Consider the following 21,904-nt stretch of genomic DNA (forward strand, 5'->3'; position numbering starts at 1 on the left):
TTTTTTCTTGACTCCTTGGGAGGCAGTTGACCTATTCTCGGAACTGTTGCCAATTAATGATTTACCTGTCGCCCCCAAAACCTCAGCCTCCACAACCCAATGAAGAGGTGTGTGAGACCATACAAGAGGTAGTGTTCCCTTCCTCTTTGGCCTGCACTTGACACCTCTCCATCAATGGCAACACTGGATCCTACCATCACTTCTTGCTGCATATTGGTGCTCCAACACTTCACACTACTACATTTCAAGAAAAAGATTGATAACTGGATGAAACTCCTGTTAAAGGAACAGAGTTTGCTTTAGATGTAGGACAACTACAGTGAATAGGTGATGGAGATGTGAATGAGTTTGTTTACAGATGTTTTTCTCTTACAGTTTTCCCAGCTGATAAAGATCTCCCAAACCTTGAGTCCAGCCAAGTTCCCACTCATTGACCAGACATTCTTCCCCAACCACAGAGAGATGGTGAGTATCACCCAAGCTGGCTTTCCAGACTTTTAAATGCTGCTGTAGTGCTCCTACATTTGTATTCATGAGGGATGGAGAGAAAGATTAGGAAAGCTTTCTCTTTAATTTAAATATCCTGAATAGGGAGTAATTTTCTATGAAGCTGCTCTCAAACCCACAGGCTTTCAGTTTAGTCCAAATCTAGATTTTGCTCAGTCATTTTGTTTACTTCAATATTTAACTATATGTAAAAGACAAATGAAATTTCACTTCTCTTTTGACAAGTCCTGGTTGCTACTTTGGGGAGGTTTCAGATGGGTTCGATATCTCAGTCTATCCACTCTGAAAATGTTGGTTTTGGTCTCATTTTATTGGCTCAGTGCATTGAATTTCTCCCCTCACCCCCTCCCCCCTAGTTTTTTCTTCTCTTCAACATGCATTAAATTATACAATTCCTCAAATATTGACAGGTCCACAGGTACCATCATAGCCTACCTCTTTCCTGGTCTCATGCATTTAAGGCTCATTGAAAATTGATCAGAACTGATTTTTCCATTTGCTGTTGCGAGTGCACCTCAGCTGCTGTTCTGGTTAAGATCAGAAAACTCACACAGACCAGGGATTGAATTTGCAGTTTTTCTGGTCTGCATTTACTGAGTTCCCTACTGTATGTACAAAAGTGTACTTTCTATTAAGAATGACACTTCATCTTTCTCCTATCAGAAGGCAGTATCATTTGGTTCAGCTTTGTGCATGGGCTGGTCCCAGACCATTTGCCAGTTCAGGTTATTATTTGTTCATGTAGGAACAGCCCTTTAAAAAAAAAACCATTGTAAAGCAGAGGTTACAAGATTGGGTAGTGGAAGACTACTCACTGATAAGGAGGCATCAAGTCAGAGCACATTCTATTTATGCTGGCAATATATCATCTACATATGCTGTTGCCATTCCAAAAACTGGAATATCGAGGTTCCTTAAACACTGCGAAAAGACATGACTAGGAGTGACTTCCATTGTCTTAGGCCAATTAAGGCAAAGATCTTTACTAACAGCTCATACACACTTCAGCGCTGAAGTACTTCAACCTGGGTCTGAACTTGCTGTCTTCAGGAACCTCGCTGCACTTCTTTACCTTAATTCATTCTTTTCTGTGCAGTTTCAATGAATGAGACAAAATAGATTAACTCCTACAGGAATAGATATAGAGCTCCCAGTCTTTGCCCCTCATTCTTTGTATTCACTCCCTGAGCTGGTACCAATTCAGTCTGTTTAGGTTTGGTACTTTGGCATTACATTGCTTAATGCCCTTACTCAGGTAATCTACCGACTCCCCTGTCAGAGAGTAATGTGCAGTTTAAAATGATGCCAGTGGTGAGGGTGGTCATTTTTACAGGGACAAAGGTAATTTCTGTCCCTATCTCTATAGAATGATAGCAAATTCAATTTGTATGTGAAGGATGAACTTTTTCCAAACAATGAGGAAAAACATTATTGGGTAAGTACACAAATATTTTGTCCAATAGCTTTCAGCTGCCAGTGATTCTGACATAAATCAATATTGAGGAAAAGGACTGATGTGTATCAGAAAGCTACACTAATCTCCCACATTTGATTGGCCTCTTGCCTCCCCAGCAGCAGTTACAGAAGTCAAGATTAAAAATCATATGGAGAAAACACTGCTATTTTCTTACTTTCCCAGATAAACCTGCATCATGGGCTGGGATTTTCCAGAACCCGTTGTGGGCAGGATGGAAAACTTGCGAACCAGCAAAATGTCCATTGACTTTCAATGGGACCGGAAATCCTGGCCATGGTCTTTGCACCTCGCAAACTGCATTTCATTGCCATTGCCACCCCCGCACCCCCCACCAACTCCTCAACACCACATGTACAACAGATGTTGGTCTTTTTTAGGGAGATGAGGGAAAACACAATGTAATTATTCCGTTTCTTAATGAGTCTCTTGGGAACCTCTTTAATGGTTAATACATAAAATGAACAATTGTCAACAAAGGCGAGGGAAAAAGAGACAGAGATCATGTTACTGTGATAGAAATACAAGTAATTTTACTGTTTAGAGGACACTGTAAAAGTGACATTGGAAAGTTATTTTTTGAAAAGAATTTACATTCATGGAATATAAAATTCATAAATACAGCAGAGAAATCTGCAAACAATGCTGTAAATTTAGTAACAAGTACATTCCTTCAAGAAAGCTTTATTTCATCTAATCGTTTTTGTTCTCTCTTCCTAAATCCCTTCTCTGCCTCCCCCACCAAATCCATGCTTTTATTGACAGATAGACACACACATGTACATAAACACACACAAACACAAACAACCCACTCCTGCTCTGTGCTTAATGTAGGTCACCACATTGCAAGTACATTTATATAAACCACTAACCAGGCAAATTATCGGGGGAAAAAAACCAACTGATTTTACAAAGATAAATCAAATGAAATAATTTGAAAGAGCTTTTAATTCTTTTATTCCCTGCCAATATTCTGTCTGTTACCTATCCAGCTTTGATGAGCCCATAATCCAGACATGACAATACTTTTCAAACAAGAGTATGTTATCCATGAGGATGAAATGCCCACTCATACAGAAGTGTACTGTATAAAATATAGCTTATGTTACTAGTCAATAATTTTTCAAAAAGTTTTATATATAGATAGGTGTTTTGTCCCTGCTGCAATTTTATGGGTGATTTTTTTCCAGAATGTCCGTTGATTGGTGTTGTCACCTGTGTGAAAATATGAGGAGCAATTTGGGATTTTATAATCTCTGGTAAAGTCGGGGGTCTGCCAAGCCAGATGACAAATATTTATATTGTATGACACAAAACAGTTATTTGACATCCTAGTTAGCTCACATCAGATGGTGCTGCTCTGCTTTCTAACTGGTGGTACAAATAGTTTACTACAAATGTTCTGCAGATGTGTGAATGATGCTCCCCATTGTTTCAGGCACAGAACGTTCTATTGTAAGAATTGGTGCTTTGTGATCATATAACAGCTCCACTAAGTTTCAAAGGTGCAATTTTGCACATTAAAACTCTGAATCATTATTTTGTTTACTTATGCCTCTGAGGCATCTTGGGAATGTTATATTAATGGTGCTACATAAGTGCAAGATGCCATTGGAAGGAGATTTTTTCTAACAATCACATTTTCCCTATTTTTGGCCATTTACTGCAACCTTCAACATGATGGCCCTATAAGTGGAAAGGCAGTAAATTCTTTGGGACCCCAGACCCCACTCCCCTCCTGGTACTTAGGAGCAACAAGTGAGGAAAGAGGTGGTGGTCCTGGTGATGGGGGTGGGAAATCTTCTGTTGGATAGAGAAGCAGCAGTGGATTTTTGAATAATTTCTGTAGAAATTCCACCAAATATCGAGTGGAATGTCAGAAGAGAATGCCCCCATTAAGTCAAAAACCATTTATATTATATAGGACTGAGATCTTAACCAGTGTTTTGGGCATCACAATTCTGCAATTATATCCATTTTTCATAAAAATGGAAAACTTGTAGCTTTCGTTATATGGCAGTTCAACATTTACCTCCTCTAAAAGGTATTTGGACACGATATGAGCACAGCTACTGGCCTAGCCAGCGATGCCCACATCCCAAGAATGAATTAAAAAATGAATAACAAAAAAGGTGATTTCCTTTTATTGACAGCTCATAAACAAGCCATAAATAAGAACATTATCGATGTTCCGTCATCCCACTGACAGTGCAGAACCATGAAAATGTGAAGGTGTCATTCTGCTGTTAGGACCAAGGAGCTGGTCTTAAATATATAAATGCAGCAAGCCAGTCCCAGAATACTATTCAAAGGGGCTTAGTGATGTTGAGACTGGCCATCCATGCCAAAGACAGGGGAGCAGCACATTTATGCAATTTTCCAAAACTGAAATAATTTCAAGCACGAAGATTAAAATGCCTTTCGACACCCACCAGACAGATTACAGGATTGTGTTGCACAGCACTGCTGAATATATTTTGTTATGTAATTTTTAAAATGTATTTTGGTGCCAAATAAATGATCTCTTTAACAACAAACGTATGGATGTAGGAATTTGAACATACTTTCTTTTTTAAGTAATAAAAATGATCCAAAATATTTTCGCCTGAAACCTTTGGGATAAGGCACCCACCAATGTCCCACATTTATAAGGGGCAGTTGCAGTTACATATGGTACAAGACACTGCAATATTAAAATATATATAAAGCTCAGTAATATATTTATTACTACAAGGAGCTAGTCTGAAGCAACATTGATTGGCATGGAGTCAAATGGCCCAAGCACTGGGCAATTTAAGAATAATTCTTAGAAAACAAGAAAATCGCCTAGAAGTCTGTGTTTTATGTGCTAATGCTGGGAGACAGGCATTAAGACATGGCTGTGTCACAACAAGATGGCTGCCCTTACTGGCCAGCATTTTTACAGAGGAAGGTCCCTTTCAGGGGTCTGTTGCATTGATCCTGGTTTTGTCTGGTGGCGCTGCACCTCTGTACCAACTGCAGTAACCTTCCTTCTGCCGGATGCAGACATAGTGCTTAGCCTGGTGTCCCATGTACCCCTGGTCAGACAACATATCGGTCCAGAGGCACTCATTCTTTGCTGTCACAAAACATGGCAGGTAATAACAGGGTTTGATCTGTGGAAATATGAATGAGAATGAGAATTGTTAAATAAATTTCTTAGGAGAGAACACATTGTCTACTGTTTATTTAAAACTCTTACACAGAATATTCATGTCTGGAATTGGTTGCATTAGTTGGAAGCATTACTTATCCAAATAATGTTTTGAACACTACATTAATATCAGAAAAGGTACAGTCAGGAACAGGGTGTTGTTTGCATTACCTCGGTAACCTTTACTGATCTTAAACCACCTACCTTGTATGAATTAATTCCTCCCATCTATCACCCTATCTGAGTGATTGGAAAAAGGAAAACACATTTTCCCGCACAATTAGCACAGGTACAGCCATAAATACACTGTACTGGATTGGAATAGTTAGGAAGCACAAAATGTGAATGCAGCATTCATGAGAATGTATATACCTTGCAGTTGCAGCCGTACTGGTAGCGATGATTAAGACCCTTGCGTTGTGACAGGGTCAATCTCTCCCATGGCACAATGAAGTTACACACTCCAGTGTAGACTTTCCCATCATAAACTCTCCCTGTACATGAACAAAAAAAGTCATTTACCAGCATGTGTTCCTTTTAGCAGCACTATGGCCAGAACCTTATGGCCCTTGGGCACCCGATGAGCAAAAAATTCAGGCCTATGTTTCCATGCTATACTGAAAAGTAAATACAGTAGAATATACATTACTTCAGTAAATGATTGATGTATGTCTAAGTCTTCAGCTGGTGGGTGGGAGGAGGTAAGCAGGAGGTAGTTTTATATTTTGCTTTGTGTTTTGTTTTATTTGTTCATGGGATGTGGCATCACTGGCTAGGCCAGCATTTATTGCCCATCCCTAATTGGCTTTGAGAAGGTAGTAGTGAGTTGCCTTCTTGAAACGCTGCATCCCTGTTGCATAGGTACACCCATAGCACTGTTAGGGAGGGAGTTCCAGGATTTTGACCCAGTGACAGTGAAGGAACAGCAATATATTTCCAAAACAGGATGGTGAGTGACTTGGAGGGGAACTTTCAGGTGGAAGTGTTCCTATCTATCTGCTGCCCTTGTCCTTTTAGATGGTAGTGGTTGTGGATTTGGGAGGTGTTGTCTAAGGAGGCTTGGTGAGTTTCTGCAATGCACTTTGTAGATTGCACACACTGCTGCCACTGTGCGGCGGTGTTGGAGGGAATGAATATTTGTGGATGGGGTACCAATCAAACGGGCTGCTTTGTCCGGGTTGGTGTCAAGCTTCTTGAATGTTGTTGAAACTGCACTCACCCAGAGAGAGACTATTCCATCACCTTCCACCACACTCCTGACTTGTGCCTTGTTGATGGTGGACAGGCTTTGAGGAGTCAGGAGGCGAGTCACTCACCACAGGATTCCCAGCCTCTGACCTGCTCTTGTAGCCAGTGTTTATATGGCTGGTCTAGTTCAGTTTCTAATCAATGGTAACCCCCAGGATGTTGATAACGTGGATTCAGCAATGGTAATGCCATTGAAAGTCAAGGGGCAATGGTTAGATTCTGTCTTGCTGGAGATAGTCATTGCCTGACACTTGTGTGCCATGAATATTACTTGCCACTTGTCAGCACAAGCATGATTATTGTCCAGGTCTTGCTGCATTTGGTGATGGTCTACTTTGGGGAGTCCGGAGGTAATATGTCAATGAAGGTGCAGGAGAATGTGATTTCCACCCACCTGACATGCACTGTTGGCTCCAGGCAATATTCAGGGTTAACCCAATTGTGGTAGTTTTGGTGGTTTCCTGCTGCTCTGGTGAGCTATGGTTTGGGGGAATTGGCAGTGGTTGCAGGAAGGGGGGAAGGGGGGAAGTGGGGAGGGAATTTCCTGCTGTTACAGGATTCTGGCAACTGGCAGCAACTTCAAATAGAACTGACAAGCTTGTACAACTAGTCGTTTGGTAGTACAGAGCGTGAGTATTGCTGAGAAAAGAGACATGTCTAAGCTTTTTGTCTTGCACTCATCGGGGCACTCGCAAGAACATCAATATAAGGGGAAAAAAGCAATAATTTATACTGAAGTAAGGTGCATCAAAGACATCCTGCAGGATAATGTCTACACTCATCAGATCATTTTGCATATGTCACGCAAACTCATGGACAGGCCTAAGGCCATCACTTTTGGCCCTGAAAAGTGTCCAACCTACCCCAGATTATCCCATAAGAGTAAGGTATCTCAAAAATTTGAGCAACAGGTGAAGCTAACTGTTTCACGCTGCTACTGTGCAGTGGCAACACGAGTGGTATTCACCTCTAACAGGATGCTGCCATCAAGCCAAAAAGACATTCTGCCTATCACAAACTGAGTAATGTGGTATATGAATTTCAGTGCCAGTGTGATACTAGGTATGTAGGCTGTACGTTCCAAAGACTAGCGGATGGTATCAAGTAGCATGTCCCAGCTACTGTTTGCAATGGGCAGAATACAGACCATACCCAACCAGCCCGTGCCTGCAAAACTCAAAAAACAGTGTCTAACATTAGATGTGATTCCATAATTGGACAACATTTGCTAAATAATCCTCACTGTGCTAAGAATTACACTGACAATTAATTTAAGATTGTCAGTCGGGCTGGCAATGTGGCGCCCTGTTCTTTGCAGACAGAAAGAATATGTACATACACTCCGCCTGTTTCAGCTAAACACAATAAGTCTCAGCCATTCACTGATTCATTCCTCAGGGCAATGCCTTGACCAATCAGGGTAAAAGTGCCTGGTTTACATTTCAAACAATGCTTGACAGTTAACTGTTAGTCACCATCAGTGGTGCATTCTCCATGGCAATGCCACTCATCAACCAATCAGCAAACTCTTCCCATAACAGTATAAATTGTTGTTTTCTTCCTAATATTGGTATTCTTGTGAGTGTCCTGATGTGTGTGAGACGAAAAGCTTTGACATGTCTCCTTTTTTCAGTAATACTTCTACAACTTGCTGTGAGAAGAGTGAGTACATAACAATAAATTGATCAACTTATATTCAATTGCACTCTCTGGGTTAGAACTTAGCATTGCCAGGACTGGCAGAGACTTTAGGAAATGCAAAGCGTTTATTGGATACAAGTGTTTCTGGCATCCAACATTGCTATGATGCATGATACTAGACAATTGCCACAGAGAAATACCAAGAGGCCAATCCCTAACCACCAGTACAGCCTGGGAACCAAATCCTCCACAAGAACAAATCAAAGAGAAAGAACAATAAACAACAGTATTTATCATTTACTCTCACTATTGCCATTCACACCTTATCCCCCAAATCCCTTCTCTCCCCAGAAACATAATTTACATCATTACCTCATGAACCCATTTATGCTCTCTGCTTCAGTAGCATTTCCTGATAACTTGTTCACAGTCTTTGAGTGAAAACATTCTGCTTGACTTCCCTTCTTACTCAACTCTAATGTTTAACTGACATTACGTGACACTCAAAACCTATAGTGAATAATCTACCTGCATCAGCTTTGTTAATTTCCTTTATAATCTTGTAAACCTCAGGGTCTATTTTCCAAAGGGAACAAGACTATTTTCCACAGACTTTCCACATAATTTAAATTCCTAATACTTGGAATCATCTTTAATGATCAGCTCTGTATTTTTCCAAGGGCAAAGAATGTGCTGGAGCCATACTATCAACATCCTGGGGGTTATCATTAACTAGAAAATGAACTAGACTAGCCACATAAATACTGTGGCTATAAGAGCAGGTCAGAGACTGGGAATTCTGTGGCGAATAACTCCCCTTTTGACTCCACAAAGCCTTTCCACCATCTCCACCAGAAGTCAGGAGTGTGATGGAATACTCATCCACTTGCCTGGATGAGTGCAGCTCCCACAACACTCAAAAAGCTCAACACCATCCAGGACAAAGCAGCCCGCTTGATTGGTACCACATCCATTACTTTAAACATTTACTCCCTCCCCCAGTGATGCACATTGAAAGCAGTGTGTACCATCTACAAGATACACTGTAGCAACTTGCCAAGGCTCCTTCTAAAGCCATGACCTCTACCACCCAGAAGGACAAGTGCAGCAGAAGGATGGGAACACCCACCACCTGCAAGTTCCCCTCCAATCTACACACCATCCTGACTTGGAACTTGGAATTGCCGTGCTTCACGGTCGCTGGGTCAAAATCCTGACACTCCCTTCCTAACAGCACTGTAGGTGTACCTACACCACACGGACTGCAGCGGTTCAAGAAGATGGCAAACCAGCACCTTCTCAAGGACATTTAAGGATGGGCAATAAATGCTGATAATAAGTGATGCTCGCATCCTGTGAAGGCGTAAATAAAAAAATCACTGTTCATAGAATAATACAGAGCTGAAGGAAGCCTGTTGGCTCATTGTGTCTGTACCAGCTCTCTGAAAAAGCTACCCATTTAGTTTCAGTTTCATGTTCTTGGGCCATTTGACAGTGTCCAGTGACTTCTTGTGGGATTTCAGCAGTCTTGCTGCTACAGTTATTCCAGGGGGTACTGTTTTCTGTCATGCAACAGGACACAGGTTGAATACCAGGTTCATGTTGATTTAAATATGAACCTGCAGGCCTACAACACCATCAATGGGTGTGAGTCTTTTTGATGGGTTGAAGTCATACAGCTCATTGTACATTCTATCTTATGCAATCTCAAGAACTTTGAAACTTAAAAATTATATTGCATTATGCTATGCAAATGCATAGAGTGTTTCTAGGCATACAACAGCTTTCTAAATAGGTATTAAAAGACTGGTGGATGACTAAAGTGGATAGTCAACATAACAAGAATGAGGTTTGGTGCAGTAGAGCTCTTGTCATTGGTGTATTTATTAAATTTATGTTTATAAAGATTGGTAAAAATCTCCCCTGCTTTGAATCCTTGAGTATAACATTCGGCTCCTGAAAACCAAACTAGACTCTAGATTTCACAGCAAAGAAGTTCTCAGATAGTCACCCTCCCACCACCCCGTTTACTTGCTGATACAAGCTGCTATATCCTCAGATACACAGCCTCACAGATGATGGTTAAACGTAAAGCAACATTTCCTAATTTATGAAAGGATATATTTCAAACATTGCTCTGGAAATCAAAATATACCCTCTGCTGTGTGGTTAATTACTGTGAAATTTTTTACTTATGTTGCCACTTACCTGTGATCAGATACTGGAACTTGTTCACCTGCAGCCGGACACCACACAGGCTATCCACAGCTTCTGTATAGATATACTGAACCTGTTGCATTTTGCTGAAGCCACGATACATCTACAGAAGAGAGAAATCATTGTAAATACCAATACCTTGGGAAAAAAGTACGCATGAAGAAGCAGGACTTGGGTTTGGATCAATGATTGCATCCAAAAAGTGAGTTACCAGTCTCAGCAGTGACACCAAACAGAGAACAAATACCTACTAATAGAGAAGGAATGGAGATTTAGTTCAGCTGCTAGTTTGCTCTCTGGAGCATTATGGAGCTTAATACTGGTAAAAGCCTGGAAACAGGTAATTCTTTGCCAGGGGATTCATCTACCATAAATAATTCTAAAATTTGAGATAGCAGCTGGAAGATGAGCGATGAACTTACACTGTGCCTGGAGTGAGAACACACAGATTCTAGTCTAATTCTACAGAATTCCCATTACTGGAGGTAGTGGTGGGAGAATGGTTGGTTTAACAAAGTGCAGTGGCACTTTTATGGGCAGTTAAAGGATGTCAGTATGACATATTGGAACTTTGTTACCCATTTGTTTTTATTATATAGGTGGGTCAGAATCCAGGTAACTAAAATTGTTTTGTACTTTGCTTTTAATTCATAAGGTTATGAGTTCAAATCTCAGAGCCACAGCAACATAATTTATAGTTATATAGCACCTTTAACATAATGAAATGTCCCAAGATGCTTCGCAGGAGCATTATAAAACAAGGAGGTATTAAGTCAGAGGTAGGTTTTAAGGAGTGCCTTAAAGGAGGAAAGCGAGGTAGAGGCACAGAAAGGTGTCGGGAGGAAATTCCAGAGCTCGGGGCCTAAGCAAATGAAGGCACAGTCACCAATGCCTAGGAGGCCAGAATTAGAGGTGTGCAGATATCATGGAGAAGATTACAGAGATAGGGAGGGATAAGGCCATGGAGGATTTTGAAAACAAATATGAGAATTTTAAAATCAAGACATTGCTTGAGTACAGGTGTGATAGGGGAACGGGACTTACTATGAGTTAAGACACAGGCAAAGTTTCAGATGACCTCAAGTTTACAGAGGCAGAATGTGGGAAACTAGTCAGGAGTACATTGGGATAGTCAAATCTAGAGTTAATATGAGCACTACCACCTAGAAGGACAAGGGCAGCAGACAGATGGGAACACCACCACCTGGAAGTTCTCCTCCAAGTCACTCACCATCCTGACTTGGAAATATATCACCGTTCCTTCACTGTCACCAGCTCAAAATCCTGGAACTCCTTTCCTAACAGCACCGTGGGTATACCTACACCACATAGACTGCAGCAGTTCAAGAAGGCAGCTCACCACCACCTTCTCAGGGGCAACTAGGGATGGGCTACAAATGCTGGCCCAGCCAACAAAGCCCATATCCCGTGAATGAATAATAAAAAAATGAGGATTTCAGCAGCAGATGAGCTGAGACAAGGCAAAGATGAACCCTATTATGGAAGTTAAAATATGGAAGTCTTAGTGATGGGTGCGAATATGAGGTCGGCTGCTCATCTCAGGATCAAATCGGACACCAAGGTTGCGAACAGACTGACTACATCTCAGACTATTACCAGGGAGAGGGGTGGAGTTGTAGCTAGGGAATGGAGTTTGGAGCAGGTACCAAAAAATTAGCTTTTGTCTTACCAATATTTAATTGGAGGAAATTTCTGTTCATTCAGTACGGGATATCCTACGGTCTGCTAATTTAGGAACAGTGAAGGAGTTGACAGAAATGTTGGTGAGGTAAAGTTTAGTGTTGTCAGCGTATATGTGAAAACTAATGCTGCATTTTCGGATGATGTCGCTGAGGGGCAGCATATAGTTGAGAAATAGGAGGCAAGTTAAATTTAATGGCAAAAGGTGATTTGAAATAGTTACATTTCAATATAATATATTTTTCTTAAGAGTTCCATTTATTTAAAAAGGCTATGCTAAAACTTTAATTGGAGGGAAAGAATAAGCTTGAAGGGCATAAAACTATAGCAAGAAGCAGTTTGTTTTCAACAGCTTTTTAATGCCTTCATTGGCTTGACAGTAAGCCACACTATCAGGCTTATAAAATGGAGAAAAGCAAATAAAAATATCATATACATAGCACTTGTTTATGATATGGCAGTTATTGCAAATAATATATCACAAACGCAGTGAGAGTCAGCACTAAATTTAAACCGAGATGTTTGCTGGAGGAAGTAAGCTTGGACAAAATATGCCTGTGCCTTAGGATGCTTTTTAAAATGCTTCCTATTTCAACATTAAAGGGTATGGCTTCAGAACCTGATGTTACTAAATCCTATGAGATTACTTTCTCAGAAATGGTGTCAGGTTCTGTCAGACAAATTGGCCAAAAGGCATCAAATTCAATCCTTTCTTTAAGTTAAGGTAATTCTTTTTAACTTGAAGTTTTTTCAGAATCTTTTATGCATGAAAGAGTAATCCCTGGAGCAATTTCATTCCCACCCTTGAACAGATGGTGAAGCTGAGTGCACACCTGCCCATAGAAAATGTTATCAACAGGTTGGGGGGGAGGGGGCTGCAGGGGAGCAGGATAGGCCTTCCATTTATTCTTACCATAATGCTGCCGTCAGTCCAGCTGCCCCCATGTGTATCTCCCATCTGTCAAGGAATGGGGTCTTACAACCAGATGCTCTTGATCTATTTCTAAGGATTTGTCACCTTCTGTACTGTACAGAGCACACTGGGTTAAAGGGAACAATTCCAGTATCTTGCAGCTGGTGCAATGTAAGTTCTTATACCTGTACAGCATATACCAAATGCAAAGGAATGATTCGCTCCCAAGTGGTACCATACAGCTCACAGCTTCTTGGTTTCCATTTTATTTATATTCTGTTTCTACTTGATAATGTGGAAAGTTGCCCATGTATGTCCTATCTGCAAAACACCAGAAAAATCCAACTTCCTCTGATCATCAGTAAAGTAATGGAAGGAGTCATTAATAGTGCTGCTAAGCGACACCAACTCACCAATAACCTGGTAGGTGGACTCAGTTTGGGTTCCACCAGAACCACTAGGCTTCAGACCTGATCACAGCATTTAATCCAGACATGAACAAAAGAATGATTGTAATCCTAATATTTTAAATAGCAAATAAATTCACTTGAGCATGAGGAGATGGGCGGTGACACAATGGCACCAATCTGTGATGCCACAATGGGCCAGTGGACTTTGCTCAATGACTATGGTTCCAATCAGGGCGTGTTCCCAATTTTAACTTCAGCATTAGGTGATGCAGTGAATAGAAGGCAGCACATGGAGGAAAGGGTGTCAAGGTCCCATTGCACATAGCTTCTAGAGGCTGGTTATAGAGTCGCATTGGTTGTGCCACTGGCCCTGCCATCTATTGTTGGAAAATTATTTGTTTCTCTTCATGAGCATGATACAGTCTTGTAGTTTGTGTATTGTTATTCCAGTTTGCTTCCCTCCCCACAGCAATACTTCTAATTTCCACCCCCCGCCCCTTTGTGGCACGGATCATTGATGTATTGTATGCCCTGTCACATAAGATTTAGGCTATCTTCTTCTCTGTAATTCCCCACATGTTCAGTGTGTAACATTAGCTAAGACCAGCTGCCTATCGGAGAGGTTTTCCCTCACAATGGGAAGAGGCAAAATATCAGATGATGAATTGACTTTCGTTACTATCACAGGATCTTGAAAACCAGCATTGTCACCCTTTCAAAAAATAATTTAAAAGAAAAATGATCCGTCTCTCTTCAAGGTAACTGGTATATTTGAGGTAGGAATCGAACATTTTGTAATCTACACACCCAGTATCAGTATCAAGTACTCTTGGGTCAGGTACAGGTTAGATACAGAGCGAATCTACTTCTACTCTGCTCCAATGTCAATGCAGGTAATCTCTCCAAGTGTGAGAATTCTATTTTCTATATCGGTCATTGTTGTGAACTGTCTCAGCAAGATGGCCAGTTAGCGCTGGAGTTTTTATTTATTCATTCACGGGATGTGGGTGTCTCTGGCTAGGTCAGTATTTATCGCACATCCCTGGCTGTCCTTGAGAAGGTAGTGGTGAGTTGCCTTCTTGAACCGCTGTAGTACATGTGGTGTAGGTACATCAGATGTTTAAGTTGTCATGTGCTGTGAATTTTTCAGCCTTTAAGAACTGGATGAAGACTTCTTCAGATTTGGGTCCCTTATAGCCAACAGAAAGAGGAAGGTTTGCAGTGGAGTTCCCCAGTGTTGGGATTCTTGGTCTTCCTGATATATGTTAATTACCTAGACTGTGGTGTGCAGGGCATGATTTCAAAAGTTGCAGATGATACAAAGATTGGAAATGTTGTCAACTGTGATAGGGATAGTCTTGAACTTCAAAAGGACATAGACATGTTGGTGGATTGGGAAGACATGTGGTAGATGAAGTTCAATACAGAGAAGTATGAGGTGATCCATTTTGGCAGGAGAAGTATGGTGAGATGGTATAAAACAAAGGGAGAGCCTCTATAGGTGGTGCAGAAACAGAGGGACCTCTGTGTATATGTACACAGGTCATTGAGATGACGGGGCATGTTGAGAGCAGTTAATAAAGCTTATAGTATCTTAGGCTTTATTAATAGGGGCATTGTTAATAGGGGCATTGAGTACAAAAGTAAGGAGGTCATGTTGAACTTGGATAAGACATTAGTTAGGCCTCATCTGGCGTACTGCATCCAGTTCTGGTGCCATACTTGAGGAAGTTGCAATATTTAAACCAGATGGATTTTGATAAACGTGTCCACATAGCAGCAAAGTTCTGACGGCAGCATCACCCTGGAGTAACAGGTTGTTCACATCAGAACTGAGGGGCTACATGCCAATGACTCAAGTACCTTTGACTGTACAACCACAAGTTGATGAATGTTCGTGAGAAACTGTTCCCACTGAACAGAACTTCAAGAACTAGAGGGCACAGGTTCAAAATAATTGGCAAAAGGAGTAAATGTGATGTGAGGAAATATTTTTTCACCCAGAGGGTGGTTGGAGTCTGGAACAAACTTCCTGAAAGGGTGGTGGAGTCAGGTTCAATTGAAATATTCAAAAGGAAATTGGATTGCTACCTGAAAATAAAAATTGTGAAAGGTTATAGGGATAAGGCAGGGGAGTGAGACTAGGTGGAATGCTCAGAAAGCCAGTGCAAACTCAATGAGCTGAATGATCTCCTCCTGCACTGTAAAGATCCTGTGATACTTTTATTCCATCACTCAATATCACATTCAAATTCAGTTCACAGAGGTGGAAAAGCAATATGTCACTGAGTCAATCAGATTCCTTCTGATATTTAAACAGATTCGTTGTGTTGTAACTTGCCTTCATTTGTTTGATGGTGTAGCGCATTGTACCAAAAGGTCCATCCTTCAGTAGCTTCTTCCCAACCACTTTTGCCCGGATTACTGGAAGATAAAGAGTGAATACATGGGCATTCAGGTTTAAAAATAGGCCTAGTAACCATGGTCTAAGGTGAGGAAAATTAAATAGGATTTCCACTCCTGATCACTTTTTAACTTATGGATATGTGACAACAGGACATAGGGACACCTATTCATTTCCCAATGGTCAAATAGAATGTAAACATTGATTATAAGATCACACAGAAAGGATGGTGCCATGTGGATGATGTACTGTAGAATGGTCTGCACCTGTGGAAATAGTTAATGCCCAAAAGTTAGTGCCTTCTGGAGAGGAGAGAAAATTGGGGAGGCAGCTCCCGAAGTGAAACATCATCAATTTCCCTACCTCCTGTGTGAAGTGCCTCACTCATTGAGAAGGAGCACCCCGACAGCTTCTGTGAGCAAAAATACAATTCATATTAGTGCGGGTAGGTGGAGTAGGAGTGAAAGATCAACCATGATCTTATTGAAAGGTGGAGCAAGCTCAAAGGGCTGAGTGACTTACTCTTGTCCCTACTTCTCATGTTTGAAAAGCAGAATTTCCTCTTTAAAGGAGTAAACAATAAATTATATAAACAGTTAATAATGTGAGGGGATGAAGGCTAGCAAGTCATCTCCAAAACTACTCGCTCTTGACAGGGCATCTACAAAGTCTCCATCTATTGCTACAGAGGCATCTACAAAGCAAATGGGAGAACATCTATAAAGTGAAGACATACCTCTCATAGAAATGCTCCCGCTGTGCACATGTTACACTTATAGTTTGAATCGATTTATTACATTTGTTTAACTCCTTCCTTTGGGCTATTTAATTTATTCCCCATTGTTTATTCTTCCTCCCCTTGCTTTCCTGTAATTTTATGTCCTTGAAGCTAAAGGCTACTCAAATCAAGTAAATGTGTGGTAAGGTTATAAACGTCAGAACCAGCCCAATTTCACAGCAGCTTTGTCTCTTGAGCTCATTAGTTCGGCTGTACATTTTGTTTCAAGGGAAGAGGTGTGACTTCCACTGGAGCGTCCTAGTGTTTAGTCTACAGTCCTTTGCCACCCTCAAACACAAGCAGACTTTTGTTCCATGCCAGCCAACCGGCAATCAAGCATAGAAGTAGCATGACAGAGCTAGGGGCAGTACACCAGATGGAGCAAGAATGTGGAAAAACACCAGCAGCAATTCACATTGTTTCTCAATTTGTTGGAGGGATATGGCTTAGCTTCTAAAAGAGATTTCAGGGCAATCATTTCAGGACTGGGTGGATAGGGAGCAGCTGTTCCCCTTAGTTGAAGAGTCAGTCACAATGGAACATAAGTTCAAGGTGAGGGGCAGAAGGTTTAGGGGGGATGTGAGGAAAAACTTTTTTACCCAGAGGGTGGTGATGGTCTGGAATGTACTGCCTGGGAGGGTGCTAGAGGTGGGTTGCCTCATATCCTTTAAAAAGTACCTGGATGAGCACTTGGCCCATAGCCTTGAATGTGCCAAGTGCTGGTAAATGGGATTAGGTAGGTAGGTCAGTTGTTTCTCCCGTGTCGGTGCAGACTGTATAGGCTGAAGGGCCTCTTGTGCACTGTGATTCTGAATCTGACTTTTATTGAAAAGAATTGTAAAGGTGACTAAAGGAAACAAAGTCTGATTGAGCAGCGGATCTGACAAGGTCACTACATGAGCGCTGAAACCTGCTCCAGCACTGTTCACCAGTAATACTATGGTGCCTTACAATGCATATTTCTGGCCATTTATTTTCTAGTCCATTGCTGTAACAGGGATCAGAGACTCAGCTCAAGATAGGGTTTCCCTACTCCTCAAGGATCCATATTACTTTCGAGCAGGAAATATAAATTATTCTGGCTTTAGGGTTACTGAGGATGCAGTTTCATAGAATGAGAGAATGGTTACAGCACAGAAGGAGGCAGTTTGGCCCATCATCTCTATGCCAGTTCTGAGGGAACAATTTAGCTAGTCCCACTCACCTGCCTTCTCCTCACAGCCCTGCAAATCTTTTCTCTGCAGATAGTTATCCAATTCCCTTGCCACACTCTTAGGCAGTGCTTTCCAGATCCTGTCACTTGCTGTGCAAAAATCTTTTTCCTCATGTCGCCTTTGTTTCTTTTGCCAATCACTTTAAATCTGTGTACTCTGGTTCTCAACCCTATGGCCAATGGGAGGTTTCTTCCTATCTAATCTCTCCAAACCCCTCACGATTTTGAACGTCTCTAACCAAATATTCTCTCAATCTACTCTAAGGAGAACAGTCCCAGCCTCACTAATCTATCCATATAATTGAAGTCTTTCATCCTTGGAACTATTCTCATAAATCTTTTCTGAACACTCTCCAATGCCGTCATGTCCTTCCTAAAGTGTGGTGCCCTGAATTGGAAACAATTCTCTAGTAGTTTTAGAAAGGTTCATCATACATTCTTTGCTTTTGTACTCTATGCCTCTACTTATAAAGCTCAGGATCCCAAATAACGATTTTCTCAACCTGCTCTGCCACCTTTGGTGATTTGTGTACATAAACCCCCAGATCTCTTTGTTCATACACCCCATTTAGAATTGTACCCTTTATTTTATATTGCATTTCCTCATTCTTCCCACCAAAATGAATCACTTCACACTTCTCTGCATTGAACAAAATCAGAACATCACCCAGCAAGCGGTCTGTTTAAATTTATTTCTTGTTTGTAGAATCTGTTCATAACATAAATAGAAAAAATTTCACTCCCTGGAAGCCTCCAAGAATTGCATTTCTGTTTCAGAATAGGAAGCTAGTCAAAGTCCACAAATGAGAGTCAGCTTTCTGTTGGTCATTACATGCCAAACAAAGAATGTCCAGCTGTCCAGCATTACTTGAGCGACAAGATGTAGGGAGAGTGATTTTCAACTGCTGGGTGTCCATTTTCCACCTGAAAATGGGTGGTCCGCAATTGAAAATCAGGAAGCCCCTCGGCCATCCCACTGACGCCCAAGCCTGCCTGATGCAACTTGCAGACAGGCCTATAAATGAGCAAGAAGTTCACCTGCCTGAAACAGGTGGGAGCCTGCTCAAATATACAAATTGGGGTTGTAGAGCCCCCAAAGGGCTGATCATAACCACTTGAAAAAGAAATCAGCCCAGGAAATTTACTTTAAAAAACGATCAGCCTCCTGGTCCCCTAACTCCCACCCAATGCCAGCCTGTTCCTTCCCTGAGGATCACCTTCCCCTAATCTGGCCTGCCAGCTAGCCAGAGCAGCCAATTTCTTTGGACCCAACATCTCACCAGTGGAATGCCAATGAAGCCTTAGCCTCAACTGGCTCAGGCCTCACATTAATAACAACAGGCGGTCAGCATGCTAGCTGTACTGACTTTGTCTTCAGCCAGAAGTGCCAAGTGGATGATTCACCTCAGCCTCCTCTGGAAGTCCCCAGCATCACAGATGCCAGTCTCCAGCCGATTCGATTCAATCCAAACGGCTGAAGACACTGGATACTGCAAAGGCTATGGGCCCTTTATGGGACAATATTCCGGCAATTGTACTGAAGACTTGTGCTACAGAACTTGCTGCATCCCTAGCCAAGCTGTTCAAGTGTAGCTATAACACTGGCATCTACCTGGCTATGTAGAAAATTGCCCAGGTAAGTCCTGTACGCAAAAAGCAGGACAAATCCCAACTAGCCAATCACTGCCCCATCAGTCTGCTCTCCATCATCAGTAAGGTAATGGAAAGGGTCATCAACAGTGCTATCAAGTGGCACTTGCTTAGCAATAACCTGCTCACTGGTGCCCAGTTTGGGTTTGGCCAGTCCACTCAGCTTCTGACCTCATTACAGCCTTGGTTCAAACATAGATAAAAGAGCTGAACTCCCTAGGTGATGTGAGAGTGACTGCCCTTGACATCAAGGGCGCATTTGACCAAGTGTGGCATCAAGAAGCCCTAGCAAAATTGGAGTCAATGGGAATCGGGGAAAATTGGTTGGAGTCATCCCTAGCACAAAGGAAGATAGTTGTGGTTGTTGGAGGTCAGTCATCTTAGCTTCAGTATATCACTGCAGGAGTTCCTCAGGATAGTTTCCTCGGCCCAACCATCTTCAGCTACTTCATCAGTGACCTTTCTTCCAACATAAGATCAGAGATGGGGATGATTGCTGATGATTGCACAATGTTCAGTACCATTTGCGACTCCTCAGATGTTGCAGCAGTCCATGTCCAAATGCAGCAGTTGAAGCAGTCCATGTCCAAATGCAGCAAGACCTGGACAATATCCAGGCTTGAGCTGACAAGTGGCAAATAACATTCATGCCACACAAGTGCCAGGCAATGACCATCTCCAACAAGAGAGAATCTAACTATCACCCCTTGACGTTCAATGGTATTACCATCACTGAATGCCCCACTATCAACATCCTGGGGGTTACCATTGACCAGAAACTGAACTGGACTAGCCATATAAATACTGTGACTACAAGAGCAGGTCAAAGGCTAGGAATCCTGTGATGAGTAACTCACCTCCTGACCCCCTGAAGCCTGTCCACCATCTACAAGGCAAAAGCCATGAGTGTAATGGAATACTCTCCACATGCCTGGATGAGTGCAGCTCCCACAACATTCAAGAAGTTGACACCATCCAGGACAAAACAGCCCATTTGATTGGCACCACATCCACAAACCTTCACTCCCTCCACCACCGATGCACAGTAGCAGCAGTGTGTACCATCTACAAGATGCACCGCAGGAATTCACCAAGGCTTCTTCGACAGCACCTTCCAAACCTACGACCACTATCATCTAGAAGGACAAGGGCAACAGATAGATGGGAACACCACCAACTGGAACTTTCCCTCCAAGTCACTCACCATCCTGACTTGGAAATATATCGCCGTTCCTTCACTGTCGCTAGGTCAAAATCCTGGAATTCCCTTCCTAATAGCACTGTGGGTGTACCTACACCACATGGACTGCAGCGGTTCAAGAAAGCAGCTCACTACCACTTCTCAAGGGCAACTATGGAGGGTAATAAATGCTGGGGCTGCCAGCAAAGCTCACATCCCGTGAATGAATTTTAAAAACTCACCAGTCCCTCTCCCCGTCCGCCCTTTGGGTCTAATTGCCAGGAGCTGTGAAGCAGAGCTAATCCTGGGTAAGGAGTCTGTATAATAGGCAGACAGGAGCAGAAAAATAGCAAAGTTTGAAGCCACCACTCCCCTTTTCAGTTCAGCTGCATGGCCTCCTGGTTTTTCCTGCACTCTGGACAGTTAGTCTCTGCTGGTCTCTGCACCAAGTCGGCGCACAAACAACCTGGCCAACTCTGCATTTGCAGCTACAAATCTTTTCTGAAGTTAAAGAGCACATGGGCTCAATCTGCCCTGTGCTGTTTGGTGGAATTGATCCCCCATCAGTACCTCCGCACTGGGTCATCACCACTCCACCATTGCTTCTTGGAGGAGGGGGAGCTCACAACCTCAAATATGACCCCTGCGACCCCATCAAGGGTCACGACCCACATTTGGAAACCACTGCCCTAAGTGCTGGGCAGTTACCCAAATTGAGAGAAAAAAAATGGCTTGCATTTATGTAGGACCTTTCACAACTTCAGGATGTCCCAAAATGCTTTCCAGTCAATGAAGTACTTTCGAAATGTAATCACTGTCCTGATGTAGGAAACTTAGCAGCCAATGTGTACATAGCAAGTTCCCACAAACAGTAGAATGAACAGAAAATCTGCTTTTAATGATGCTGGTTGAGGGCTAAATATTGTCAGGACACCAGGGAGAATTCCCTTTCTTCTTCAGTATAGTACCAAGGGATTTTTTACATCTACCTGAGAGGGCAGGCGGGGCCTAAATTTAACATCTCATATTCTGACAATGGATCTCCAGTCTGGCATTAAAGTGTCATTGAGATTATGGTACTTAAGCCCAAGGAGTTGTAACATTGTGACTCAGAGATGAGGGTGTTAGAAACTGAGCCAAGCTGATTGTCAAGAAATGTATGAGTCAGTGTCTCACCTTATTGTGCCTCATTTGAGCTGATTCCAAAAGGGTTAATATCATTTAAAACTAAAGATGATCCTGCAAGCTAGCTCCTAGACTTCCTGGGCCGATGGAAAACCATAGGAGAACTTGGACAAAAAACACAGGAAATAATTGGTGATGAGGAGGAATGAAGCCAGACACCTCTAAGAAGAATGCCCATTGTAACTTTAAGCCCAGATGCTCTCTCCGT

At 42.1% G+C, this 21,904-nt stretch overlaps 2 protein-coding genes across 2 annotated transcripts in view; one reads left to right on the forward strand and one right to left on the reverse strand.

Annotated features, from left to right (window-relative positions):
• The window catches only part of LOC121293146 (synapsin-3-like), a 998,055-nt gene that overhangs the window by 609,402 nt on the left and 366,749 nt on the right, over positions 1-21,904 (forward strand). Inside the window, exon 5 of the mRNA XM_041215893.1 lies at positions 376-465. Coding sequence (XP_041071827.1) covers positions 376-465 — 90 coding nt within the window. The remainder of the gene's footprint in view (positions 1-375; positions 466-21,904) is intronic.
• Positions 2,489-21,904, reverse strand: part of LOC121293147 (metalloproteinase inhibitor 3) — a 40,699-nt gene continuing 21,283 nt past the window's right edge. Inside the window, exons 2-5 of the mRNA XM_041215895.1 lie at positions 15,628-15,710; positions 10,254-10,365; positions 5,529-5,650; positions 2,489-5,118 (exon numbers count right to left, since the gene is read on the reverse strand). Of these exons, the coding sequence (XP_041071829.1) occupies positions 4,921-5,118; positions 5,529-5,650; positions 10,254-10,365; positions 15,628-15,710 (515 nt within the window). The 3' untranslated portion in view covers positions 2,489-4,920. The remainder of the gene's footprint in view (positions 5,119-5,528; positions 5,651-10,253; positions 10,366-15,627; positions 15,711-21,904) is intronic.

Source organism: Carcharodon carcharias, chromosome 21, assembly GCF_017639515.1.
Source record: "Carcharodon carcharias isolate sCarCar2 chromosome 21, sCarCar2.pri, whole genome shotgun sequence".
In the NCBI taxonomy this organism is placed as follows: domain Eukaryota; kingdom Metazoa; phylum Chordata; class Chondrichthyes; order Lamniformes; family Lamnidae; genus Carcharodon; species Carcharodon carcharias.